The sequence below is a fragment of the Orbicella faveolata genome, unplaced genomic scaffold (genome assembly GCF_042242905.1).
Source record: "Orbicella faveolata isolate gen_17 unplaced genomic scaffold, um_ofav_v1 contig_2, whole genome shotgun sequence".
Taxonomy (NCBI): domain Eukaryota; kingdom Metazoa; phylum Cnidaria; class Anthozoa; order Scleractinia; family Merulinidae; genus Orbicella; species Orbicella faveolata.
This window is the reverse complement of record NW_028301547.1, coordinates 11,450,569-11,463,925: the sequence shown is the minus strand read 5'-3', so window position 1 is coordinate 11,463,925 and position 13,357 is coordinate 11,450,569. Positions and strand designations below refer to the sequence as shown.

General features: G+C 37.7%; 2 protein-coding genes across 3 annotated transcripts; one reads left to right on the top strand and one right to left on the bottom strand.

The window, feature by feature from the left end:
* Positions 1-1,467: 1,467 nt before the first annotated feature.
* LOC110040000 (speckle-type POZ protein B-like) lies at positions 1,468-4,875 on the bottom strand. 2 transcript variants are annotated; one of them, XM_020745185.2, is made up of 2 exons: positions 4,215-4,875; positions 1,468-2,470 (listed from the first exon to the last, which is right to left on the bottom strand). In XM_020745185.2, coding segments are annotated over exons 1-2 (609 nt in total). In that variant the 5' UTR covers positions 4,822-4,875; the 3' UTR covers positions 1,468-2,468. The 2 variants fall into 2 exon arrangements, with proteins under 2 accessions (XP_020600844.1, XP_020600843.1); XM_020745184.2 differs by having other exon boundaries at positions 1,468-4,875.
* Positions 4,876-5,472: 597 nt separating this feature from the next.
* LOC110040002 (synaptogyrin-2-like) lies at positions 5,473-12,830 on the top strand. The gene is made up of 3 exons (XM_020745186.2): positions 5,473-5,598; positions 8,877-9,245; positions 10,275-12,830. The coding sequence occupies exons 1-3, from the start codon at positions 5,524-5,526 to the stop codon at positions 10,497-10,499; spliced, it is 669 nt and encodes a 222-aa protein (XP_020600845.2). The 5' UTR covers positions 5,473-5,523; the 3' UTR covers positions 10,500-12,830.
* The last annotated feature ends 527 nt before the right edge of the window (positions 12,831-13,357 follow it).

The following is a 13,357-nucleotide window of genomic DNA, read 5'->3' as shown; positions in this document are numbered from 1 at the left end:
GTACTAGGGACACACAATCAGTGCCAGGGCCAGATGATCGGTGTTAGGGACAGATGATCAGTACAAGGGACACACAATCAGTGCCAGGGCCAGATGATCAGTGCTAGGGACAGATGATCAGTACTAGGGACACACAATCAGTACTAGGGACAGATGATCAGCACTAGGGACAGGTGAATAGTGCTAGGGACAGACAATCAGTACTAGGGACACACAATCAGTGCCAGGGCCAGATGATCAGTGCTAGGGACAGATGATCAGTACTAGGGACACACAATCAGTACTAGGGACAGATGATCAGCACTAGGGACAGGTGAATAGTGCTAGGGACAGACAATCAGTACTAGGGACACACAATCAGTGCCAGGGCCAGATGATCGGTGCTAGGGACAGATGATCAGTACTAGGGACACACAATCAGTGCCAGGGCCAGATGATCAGTGCTAGGGACAGATGATCAGTACTAGGGACACACAATCAGTGCTAGGGACAGATGATCGATAGGGACAGGTGAATAGTGCTAGGGACAGACAATCAGTACTAGGGACAGATGATCGGTGGTAGGGACAGATGATCAGGACTAGGGACACGCAATCAGTACTAAGGACAGTTGATCAGTGCTAGGGACACAGAATCAGTGCTAGGGACAGATGATCGGTGATAGGGACAGGTGAATAGTGCTAGGGGCAGACAATCAGTGCTAGGGACACACAATCAGGGCTAGGGACAAAGGATCAGTGCTAGGGAGAGACAATCAGTGCTAGGGACAGTTGATCAGTGCTAGGGACACACAATCAGGGCTAGGGACAGATGATCAGTGTTAGGGACAGATGATCAGTACTAGGGACAGGTGAATAGTGCTAGGGACACACAATCATTGCTAGGGACAGTTGATCAGTGCTAGGGACAGACAATCAGTGCTAGGGACAGATGATCAGTGCTAGGGACAGACAATCAGTACTAGGGACACACAATCATTGCTAGGGACAGTTGATCAGTGCTAGGGACAGACAATCAGTGCTAGGGACACACAATCAGTGCTAGGGACAGATGATCGGTGATAGGGACATGTGAATAGTGCTAGGGACGGACAATCAGTGCTAGGGACAGACGATCAGTGCTTGGGACACACAATCAGTGCTAGAGACAGAAGATCAGTGCTAGGGACAGATGATCAGTGCTAGGGACACACAATCAGTGCTAGGGACAGAAGATCATTGAGAATCACTACAGCGTAGTCTACATGAAGTAGAATACTCTAATGTAGTTTACATGAAGTAGAATACTCGGTGCACTTATGGCATTCACCAATGAAGTATATACCAAAGAAGCGTAAGAGTCGCATGAGGCTATCGCCTCATGCGACTTTAGCTTCCTGAGTGCTTAGCGAACCTCCCAAGTGCATCCATAACTCAATAGTGCACGCTATGGCGTTTACCATTTGTTTCATAACATAACATTGAGACATTGGAACAACAGAAGTCCTTTTATTGAGCTACATCACAAAAAAATGTTCGTGTAGTCCTACATGACAAGAGAAAACAAGCGCGCTAAAATTCATTCATGACAACCGACTGCACACCAGTAACTCGATAAAGTTTCATCTTCACACAGCTGTGAAGACAGTTTCGCATTTCTGGGAGAAGGACGTCGGCCATTATTTTGGAAACAATGTCTGTCAAAAGATTTGCTTTGTAAACATTGGCACACACGTCAGCAGCGTACACCCATGGGCAAATAGTAGACGCTAAATTAACCAATCAGAACGCGCGCTTTGCTTTAGTTATGTTATAATTCCAAATATCTCTTTTAGTTACTGAGGCACTCAAGTTTTTAAATTATGCAAATTAGCCAAGTGATGATCTCGTAAACTCAACCGAATTTTGATCAGATATGATCAAAAAAAGATATTTCAGACAGTTTGAATCAGAAATGTTTGATTCTTCACAGTAAGAGTCTACTAGATGTGCTCCACAATATGAGCTTAACAGTTTTGTTACCATGGAAACATACTGGGTTCCAGACCTCCCCAATATTAAAGGCTTTTCGGGCCACCTTTGGTGTTCCATTTTGATACTTGCCAATGGTGCCTCGTCTACATGATCCAGTGAACATAAAAAACGTTAGGTCAAGTCCATGGCCTTTTTAAAATGTTTTTCAAGATGAAAATCACTAAAATATTGAAATCAGGTTGGAGGGGACTGGAAAAGAGTGAGTTGCCATGGGAACATAACTTGTTATAGCCGTAGGTGTGTTACCTGTAGAACTATAAGCCTATCAAGTTTCAATTGTCTCTGCTGCAAACTGACTGAGTTAGCTCTACTTATCTTCTTGATGTAGTGGGTTGAGTGTTTGATGTCATCAGTCCTCTCATTTGCATATTTTTCACGTTTTCAAATGGACATATATCTCCAGAACCAATGAAGACATTTGCAAATCATAAACAGCATTTTTCATCTTACGTGGAATTCTACGTGATAAACATAAATATTCAAGGGGTAAAGATTTGATCATAGTAGCACAACCAGGGGTCAATTTAATAAAACTTTTACACTTATACTCTACAAGTTGGACCATTGTATTTACAGGGGCAGACGAAAATGGGTTTAATAAAAACTGTCACAAGTCCAGGTTACAAGTGTCTGACTTGTAGCTGCAGGTGCAGAGCTACATGTGTAAAGGATGGTAAGAATCAAATTCAATAAAACTCTTAAAAGAGTGCAACTTGTAAATCACTAGTACAAAATACAAGTCACATGTCACTTGTAACCACTGAGTACAACTTCTGGAAAACATATTGGAGTGTCAAAACATGTCGTCTTCTAGTGAAGAGGAACTCAATGAGCTCCTGAGACAACAAGTTTTCCGTCAACCTAGGAATTTTAAGGAAAGACAACTTTTTAACTTCGAAAATAGAAGGGAATTTTGAGAGAAGTTTTGTCTCCCTGCAGACGCCTTCATCCATCTATTGGAATTTTAAATACACCCCCAGATTTTAAAAGGGTAGCAGAGATATTAAAATTTGTATTTGTACAAGTTCATGTGCATTCAAATGAATTTTGCAATAATTGAAGGCTACAGTTCTAGTTTACACTTGTATCCTGACTCACAATACATGTGTTAATTCCAGTGTAGAAAAAACTTATATTGAATTCTAATTTGTATTTTCAAGCCAGACTTAACACATGTAAATTACACGTGTAAACACTACAAGTGTAGTTTCTTTACTAAATTGACCCCAGATTGATGACCAGGTTGAATTCCCATAGGACCAACTGGAGTGCTATTGTTATTCAGGTTATAGATAGTTTTCACTGTCCTATAATAACATACTAATAGGAGATAAATAAAGAAGAAACTTCTCCAAGTCTTAGTCCACAGGTATGTTATCCCAAACTTCAGATATTAATCAAGATATTTTGCACAAATTACAGAGCCCAGTATGGAACTGCCATATTGGTGTACCTCCATGGTCTGACAATATGGTGGCCAGAAAATAGTGTAAACATCTGAAATCTATTTTGGTTATCTAGGCTACTGATAATCTGTACTGCTGAAACAAACATTTAATACTCTTCCTACTACTTTAATTTCCCAAATGCCTAAAAATCATGGGATAACTATATATTTTTTGGACAAACGTGATCATTTCTTTATGTCAAGCACTGCCACAACTTTGAAATTCAAAATGAGCTGTTTTTCTATAATTTAGCACCTCTTATGCCTGATGAGGTAAGAACTTTGATGGTTCTTTACCGGTTCACCCAAATCCTGTTCCTCTGTGGTCAGTGGATAAAGAACGAGTAAAAGACACTCATGTAATTTTGTTTCATTATGCCCACAACGTTGTCTTATTCACTCATTTAGTTTAAAGAAAGAAGTTAACACGTCCAACTTCAACCTTTCAGTTTGGGGGAAGGGACTAAATGACATTAGGCAAACTGGCTATCAGGCGAAACATCTGGTTACCACAGGAAAGTGCTCAATTAGACTAAACACAGCATTAATTATAAGTAGGGTAATTATGTACCTGAGAGTTATCAGGCAAAAAAGAGTGCGTTTCAGACCTGTACAAAGTGATTACTCAAAAGGGGGATGGTCAAGATCTCTTAACCTTTTCCTCCACATGAGATGCCTTCGGAAAGAGCAATGGGCATGATCATCATCATCCTTATCGCCCTTCTTCATTTCCAAAGTTCTAATCGTTGACTTACATGAATCCACTCGTCTTTCAAGGTACTTGACTCTTTCCTCCACCAGTTGCTGAGAATACTTTGGCTCCAGCTGTGCAAACAGGTCGTTTTTTTTAAGAACTTCCCACTTAGTTTCCTGGTTCACAAATCTTGACATACATCTATGAATCAACTCGTCACTAAGTTGGAGTCTTTGCGCCATAACGACAAATTCAAGCGCTTCTTCGTTGGTCATGTTCTTGAACAGGAAATACTTCTCGCAACGAGCTTTCAATCTGTCCATCTGGTACTCACAGGCAAGTTCGAGTAACGAAAAACTGTTTTCTTCGCAAATACGGTGTTCAACGTAAGGGTAAATGGCACGAAGCAGTTCTTCTATTTCGTCTGCCTTCTTTTCTGGAAGCGGAATTTCTTTTGCGTTTTTCTCTTTGAAATCTAACGAAAGCATAGCGTCGAAAACAGGAGAACACATCGATAAAATGCAACGATGAACGTGAAATCGCTTGCCTTCTACGACGAGTACTAAGTCACTCATTTTCCAGGGAGCAGAAAAGTCTAGCTCTGGTTTACACGTAGATATTTTCTTAGAAGCGACATCGCTTGTCGTGGGTGTAGCAGCCGCGGCCATTGACAGTGCTATTCAATCTCGTTCCCAGAGTGTTCGTTCCCCTTGACCAGCGGTCGGAAAATGACGTTTGGTAGATACGTCATGTACGTCAGGAACCTCAAGTGGGCAAAGCACCTCATGTATTCCCTCATGTAAGCAAAGCACCTGAAGTAAGGAAAGCACCTCAAGTGAGCAGAGCACCTCAACTCAAGTAAGTCAAGCATGTCAAGTAAGACAAGCGTCTCAAACATATCAAGCACATATAAAACATATATTTCGGTGCAATATATGTCCCCATACATGACATAACCTACCCGACGTTTTCCGACCGCTGGTCATGGGGAACGAAGATTCTGGGAACGAGATTGAGTGCTATTGTGAATCATTCTCGTCCTCAGACCCTTCACTTTCTCACCGTCCGTCATGCGCAAAACAGAAGGGCTCTTGTGAATCTTTCCCGGAGAGTCTGGGCACTAAATTGGTTATGAAAAGCACCCCTGGCATTCCCCTGGCACCAGATATCGATTTGAGAAATAAAATAATTTTCGAGCGAGCTAATTCCTTGAAATAGCTGGGAGAAATTTATAATGGAAGTCTTCTGAAACCGGAAGATTGGGTTCTCTGGAGTGACTGGAGTGAGCCTTCCCCGACCCTCCCCCGCTCCCGCTAAAGCTGGACTGGGTAACCAGCCCTCACCCTTTATCAAACAAGAAGCGAAACAAAATGGAAGGCGACAGCGTGGACAGGGTTACGACGTTTCTCCAAAAGCCACAAACAGTTCTAAGGTTTATTGCCATTGTAAGTACTTAACTAAATCGTGCTTAATCGGGCTAGCACTATCATTTGGAATTTTTCACTTTGTCTGCGTTCGATAACGCAGACTTGTCCCTGTATGGACTTGCTTCTACAACTTGGAGTAATGCATGCAGTTCATGAATAAGGTAGCTAAGAACTTTGTCTTGGAACCCAGATGTCGCTCATGAAGGTTTATACACTGTCCTTGGTCACTTGCAGTGCAGCTCAGGGAAAACTTACAAGTCAGTTGAAACATGGGTGTATAAAATGTTCTGCTCTACCGTACATTATGTACTTAATGGGACTAACCTTAACCCGGAAAGCGTGAGCAAGTCATACAAATTGTACAAAACATTGTGCAAAGATCTGAAAAAAAAATAGGTAATCAAAATTTCGCCTCTTTTCAACCCAAAAACCATAGTAGAAAATAGAACTATGAAGAATCAACCACAAAAATGTGTTAAATATCCAAAAAATATCTTTCAAACATTTCCCTAAATCTGCCAAATAAAATGGTTATTTGGGTTGAAGTCTGATGCTACCCCTTTAGTTGGATATGAATTTTTAACATCCTTGGAGAATGAGGGGCAGCTAGTCAGGACGACGCAATATTTTTGGGTGAAGACATTTGTGGGTGAAACTAAACTTTTGCGCGAAAATATCTTTGCCCAAAAATATCGCGTCATCCCGACGTAGCTGCCTCTTGGTCTCCAAGGATGGATTTTGACTAGAACTGCGTGCTGTAATTCAAAAGTAGAGTGAGCAGTCCCTATCTGTCTCTAGAATCTGTTGTGTTAACGGAAACTGTGATAATTGTTGTGCGACATGTGCAGTTTTATGCCATAGTCTCATTTTAGAAGCAAGTTCTAGTTTGTCTGCCATCTTGAATGTACACAGAAGTGAGTTGCCCTCACATTCAACAGATTCTTGCACTAAATCATCCCTCTTAAAATCTTGGTGATGTAAATTTGTCAATTTTTATTCAAAGGCACTTATAAAACTTAAACTATGAAATATTAACAAAGACAAAATAAAAGACAACAACTATGGTAGCTAAAAATTGTATTTAGATAAACATTTTATTTGTTTTTAAATACAAAGACTTTCAGTTTCTTTCATGCTTTTTTTTACCAGGTGCCTGTTAAAGTCATTAATAAAATTTGGATATTTCTACCCTTTGAAAAAAATAAATTTTAACAGTTTTTAAAATTGAATTCAATTTTAACAGCGGTTGCATTTGCATGATTAGTGGAACAGTAATAATTATGACAATTGTTGTCATGAAAAATGAACATTTATAAACAAAATTTGTCGTGCCGTAACATTTTCTGAAGTTTTGAAGTCTATGTTTCAGTTTTCAATTTTCTGAAGTACTGCATCTAGCTTATAAATGAGCAATTTTAAGACCACAATGTCCTTTTTTTATGGTTGAGTATTTTGGGGGGTTTTGTCTTTCCACTTTGGTAAAAGAAACAGCTTATTGTCTTGCAATCATTTGTAATAATTAAAAAAAGATGTTTTATTTTTTAATTTTAAATATTGATTGACATGTAACCCATAATATTTTTTATTATCTGCTGGAGGTTTTATTTTTTTATTTATTTATTGTTTTTTATTCCTCCAATTCCTAGCTGGAGGTTTAAAGTGGGTTTGCCTTTTAAGCCATTGATTTTCTGCTCACCTTTTTTCTGAAAAGGATGTTTTACCATTCTGACACCATTGACTGGTTACTTACATTTAAAACACTAACAAAAATTCAGTTGATTAATAACCTATAGGTTTTTGGTAAGTTTGCACTAGTACACAAAACAAAAAGAAGTATAATTCACATCTAATTACAGAGACTCCCATATTCTTGGTTTTTCAAGTGACATCATATTCACCATGTTGGATGACGTTAACTAAAGAACAATTATTATTCTAATCAGCTTCTTTATGTGTCATCCAACATACTCATCAGCCCTTAGTTATTTGAATCTCTCAGGATTGGTTACAAATTATCAACTGAAAAATTATGGGGCAAAACCATTGCTAAGTACAATGTTAAGCATTTGTGTTGAAACTTGGGATTTTGATGTAAAATAACTTCTATTAGTAAGATTGAATCTCTGTGTTATTTAATATGAGTTACCAGTATTTGAGGATTGTGGCACGGCTATGGATTGTACATACCGTAGAATTCTGAAAGTAATGGCCCCCATTACTTTCGGATTTAGCAGGCAAAAGTGGCCGCTACTTTCGGGTATCGGTTACTTACCGTTAGCTGTTACTTTCAAATGGTTAAAAAACGTTTGTACGGTAACAGACATTTCACACAAAGCGGAAGCGTAACACATGAAATTAAAAGTTCCATTTATGTTTGTTCCTAACTACCCACAAAGCAGACTGTATAAACAAAAAAGGTCACTGTAGGGTGAAATTAAACTATTACATTGCATTATATTGCGATGCAACTGATTACACTACAGTGTATCATTTGACTCTGCTGCCGGACAAATACAGCTCATCAGTCATAGTTTCAAGAAAAATTCAGTTAAGTTTGAAATAAGATTACAAATAACTCTTCAAGTTGTCCTGCAGCCAGACTGCTCCAACTGCATTGCACTTGAGAACAGAGAGTTTCTCTTTTAGCAACTTCTTCAAAGGGCCGCTGCTTTCAGATGGGCTGTTACTTTCAGATGGGCTGTTACTTTTGGGGGAACTGTTACTTTCGGGGTTCAATAAGAAGGTAAAAAAATTAATTTTACAGTTGGGGGGCTGTTACTTTCGGAATACTATGGTATATGTTTGTAGATATGAACTAAAATGTTTTTGCATACAGTGAATTTATTTATGGAAAACCATATGTGATTTCAAAATTACCACCTTGGCCACATCCCTCAGATTTCTTTGCTACAAGTATGTGACTAATATCTTTTTAAGCTTGTGAAGATTCATTTGTAATTCAGTAATTCAATTTAATTCCCATAAAAACACTTCATTTGCAAAAATATGTACACATATTTACTGTCAAGTAAATATGTAACAGTCATAATAAGAAATGAGATACCAAGCAGAGTCAATGTTTTTAGCAATCATGCTGTCACATTGTCATTCTCAAGTGAATATGAACATTTTCATATGTGAACATATTCACTGGAGAAAGATGCTGTGACAGCGCTGAAAGCTTGTGATCGCTAAAAACATTGACTCTGCTTTGATATCTCATTTCTTATTATGTATTTACTAAGTATAGAATATTTCTTCTTGTGCATTTATTAAGTTGTTGTTTTGTATTTTAGCTCTTTGCCATAGTTGTGTTTGGCTGCATTTCAGCTGGTGGTTATGACGAAGATAATGGCATTTGCTTGTTTAATAAGAAAGCAGGTGCATGTCATTATGGTGTTGGTATTGGTGTTATTGCGTTCCTGGGCTGTATTGCATTCCTTGCCATTGACGTACAATTTGATACCATCGACAACCCTGATACAAAGAAATACATCACTCTGGGTGACCTAGCATTTTCTGCATTGTGGTGCTTCCTGTGGTTTATTGGTTTCTGTTATCTTGCGGACATGTGGAGAAAGACAAGCAAGCATACTTACGTTACAATGGAGATTAACAATTGCCAAGCAGCTATTGCCTTCTCATTTTTCTCCATTATTGTATGGGTAAGCTTGTGGATAAATCTCCACTTTGTATGAATATTAAGAACAGGAAGGTATATCTATTAATGCAAGCTGAATTATTGTTTTAATGTGCCAAATTATGTACATGTACATATAATGACTTGCATATGGTTCATTCTTCGCTTTAACTCAGTTTCAAAATCCAAAAGGAGTATACATGTAGTCCAGGGTTAAGGAAGTTGTGGTCTAAAGCAATTCAGATTTTTCGTTGAGAAGTGCAGGTTCACATTTAATTATAATCATAATAATGATAAAGTCATATCCCAAACACCTTTATTTTAAGCTTATAATTTAGTCTCCAGAAGTTAAGACCTCATACACATTTAAGCACAAAGCACCAGTCCTATAACAATCTCTGTCAGACTGCAGTCACACCACATATTCCATGCATTCCCCTTAGAATTTGTCTATTAAGAAGACTGTTAGCAGCAAAATACAAAACCTCTGTTGAAAGGGGCAGTAGCAGCTTATGCTACTTTTGTGTTTCAATCAAGTCATAGAACTATGGCACTTAGTGCATGCTTCCATTCAGGGTGTTTCTTTTGTAGCCATCACATAAAAAGTCAAATCATTCTTGCATTTTGATTGGTTCTTCAGGGCTGTAGCTGGAAAAAATTTGACTGAGGCAGTGCTCATCAGGTTAACTTCTCTTCGTAGGTATTTAGGGTATTCATGATCACTACACTTAAACACAGCATTGGGGTCATGCAAAAAATGACTGAGGAAAATGCCTCACTTATGATCCTTTGGAGCACAGACGTATATATCATGCCTATATATCTCTATTACATAAAACAGATGAATCCCACGTTGCCATACAACTGTTCAGTAATAAATCACAGAAGTTGTCAAAATGTGGTAAGAACATCAGTGACACACTTGCCTAATGGTTTGTGTACCACGTTTTTGTTCTCATTTTTGATGTCATCTGTGATCTACACTGTACTAAGTACTGCGTAAATGCGTACTTAAGAAAACTTGTTCTAATTTGCCCATTGTGTGTATTTTCAGGCTGGTCTGAGTGTTATGGCATTCACCAAGTATCGTCGCCTTTTGACAGAGTTTGAATATTCTAGGGATAATCTATCAGGTGATTCATACTCATCACCTTATGCTTCATTTCCCACCTCTCAAGGGCAAGGAGATCCATACCAAGCTAAACCATTCTCTGAGGAGGCAGCTGACAGTGCTCCCGGGGAAGATACTGCCAATAAATTTGCACCTCCACCATATTAAGGCGGTGATCATATTACCAATGGCCATAGTTTGATTTGGATTTTAAAAAATTGAATCAGAGTTTTGTGTAGCTGAGAAACTACGTAAGGAAGAGGTAAAGGCAATACTCTTTTTATTTTTTGTAGTTTCTTAGTACCTATTTGGGTTATTTTTGTTGGGAAAAAAAAGGCTGTTTGCTACTCATAGAGGGCATGATTACTCTATGGTACTTGGTTTAGGTAGAAGGAATTTCTTTGAGCAAGGTCATTTTTGTAAAAGTGTTTTGCTCTCATTTGTTGAGAGTGTAATCACTCATGTCTGATTGACTGAACATACATTTTCTAAGCTAAGGTGTTGAGGTAATTTTGACTAAAATGCAGTTATTACCTAAAATATGATGGAAAATTGGTGAAAGATGAAAAAATGGTGTTTTGTTTTATGTGATCTAAAATTGCTCATAATGGCCTAAAAGCTTTGAGTCGTCTAGTTTGGATGACAAAATTCATGGTGCCAAGAAACTTTTCTTAGCTGGCATCAGTGAATTTAGACACCACTTGGACCTACTGAATCTAAATCACTCATTGCTGTGAAATTATGAATGGTCAAATCCAATGATAGGTGTTGCTCTGTAAGTTCATTTGTTAATCTTTGCTTGCCTACATGTATCTAGAAATTCAGATTTTCATTAGGTTTGCCACAAGTCAAGTTCTTAGTGTGGAACAGTTGTCTTCTTCTTGACAAAGACTAGATTTTCTTGAAGCAACAAGCTTCTACATTGCATATTAAAGAGTTTAAGCATGACGTTTACGGCAGATGGCAAACGTCAAAGATTACCTCTGAATTCATGTTCTTTTCTTCTAATCCCTAACTAAATCACACAAAAATAGAAAAATTTATCCTGCAATTTACCGCAAATACAAATATTTTCACTCTACTGTACAGACAGTTGAAGACAGACATCAAAAGTTTCATTTTTGCCGTTTGACGTAATGTTGTGCTTAATCTCTCTATGAACTCAAATGGGGAGAATGTTAGCATTCAGGTACATTTGTAAGTTTTGTTCTCATTGAATTGCACTTGACATATATGGTAATATATTATTAGTATGATTTTAATTTATGAGAAGTTTTTAGCTTGGGTGGTTTGTGTTCTGAATACAGACCAGGTGGTATTCATCTAAAAAAATTATCATTCATATACATGTGACTATGTGAAAATTTGAGAGCAAGAATTTTCCAGAATGTCGTCACATGGTCTGAAATGGGGCAACAAACCATCCCAGCTAAAAAGGTCTATTACAGTAGTAAGCATTCCAGCCTAGTTTGCTGACACATAAATGAGAGTCCTCGGAAATTCTCGCTTGTGTGAAAGTTTACCCCGTGTGTGATAAACATACATTTGTAATCCCGATGTTTGGTTGTACAATAAAGAATTAATTTCCCCTGTGTTTTCAAAGTTTTCCAAATTGCACCTTTTGCTATGAAGGTATTTCTTGTGAGAACTTTAAAAAAACATACATGTGTAATGAATTCTTAGTATACCCATGTGATTATCTTTTGCCGTATATTGTTTGTCATATATAGTCACATATTGATGTTAAAAGTGTTCATCTAAAGCACGCAGAAAGTGGTTAATTAATAGTGTAGAGGTTCATATGTTTATGTGGCTTAAAGGTTTCTTTGAATCTATTTTCTCTTATTATTAGCAAATTAGCAGACTGTTTACACAAAATGATCTGATTCTTAGGCCAGTGATGTCAAAACAGGCAAAGCAAAAATTTAGTTAAAACTGATTGAGAAATTTAGGAGGTAATTTAGAGGGCAGAATGAACTAAAAGATTAGAGTCTTCACGTGGTCAAAACCCAACAGGACAACATATATTTAGCAATGCCAAGAGATGTCAATGCGAGGAATGTAGTCAATTATTCTTCCCCAAGTGAATCTTGTGCTAGCTGTAAAGCTACATAAGTGAAATCTCTTGCCATTTTTCCACATGCTTTGACCCTCAAACATTTTTTTTTTTGGCCAAGACAGCAGCTGTAGGCTTCTGTTATGATCACTAGTCTTTGTTGTCTGACCTCTGTTGAAATGGCTAATAACATAATAATATTATTCAGTTTTAATCCACATTTTAACTGACAATAGCAGAAGTTACAGTCGAAAGGCACTTGAAAAATTTGTCCCTTTCTGAAATTTGTACCAGCCTGCTTTATTAGACATACATGTAATGTAGCAGGACACTTAGAAATAAACTGCAGGGATATTCTATGGAGGAAAAAATTCTTGTTGATCATAGAGTCTTAGACACATGCATTTGCAAACGTCAGTGTGAAATAAAAAAAAATAAACTGATTGATTGTAATGTAGGTCTTCAGAAGGTCTGTGGACTAGACCTGACACTTGTTGTTTGCTGTGTCAGTGGTACTGGCAGAATTCAGCTGAAAGCATTAAAAGTGGTCATTGGTCCCTGCGACTTTATGGTCTCAAACGTACCAGCCGAATTAAAGGTAAACTAAGAATTCGTAAGACACTATTCCTGAGACACTAGATAAAAGAAAACAGTGGTTAAAAATGGTAAAAATATATAATACTGGAAAATATTTGCACGCAGAGTCTTTAACACGCGGTTCAGTTCCTTCATTAATGAAAAGCATCTCAAAACTAAACAATCAAACTTGAACCTATTGTTTTCTTTGAATTCGTGTTTGTAACCCATTTTATTCACTCAGTTGACTTGATAATGGAAATGTCATTAATTTTAAACCCAAATTGTTTAAACATTTTTCTTTTTATCACAATGGTTTACTGTGAAATTGATAAGCAAATCTCTACTACTACGGATTGTTAAATAACCTCGGAGCATACTATGGTGCTAACTC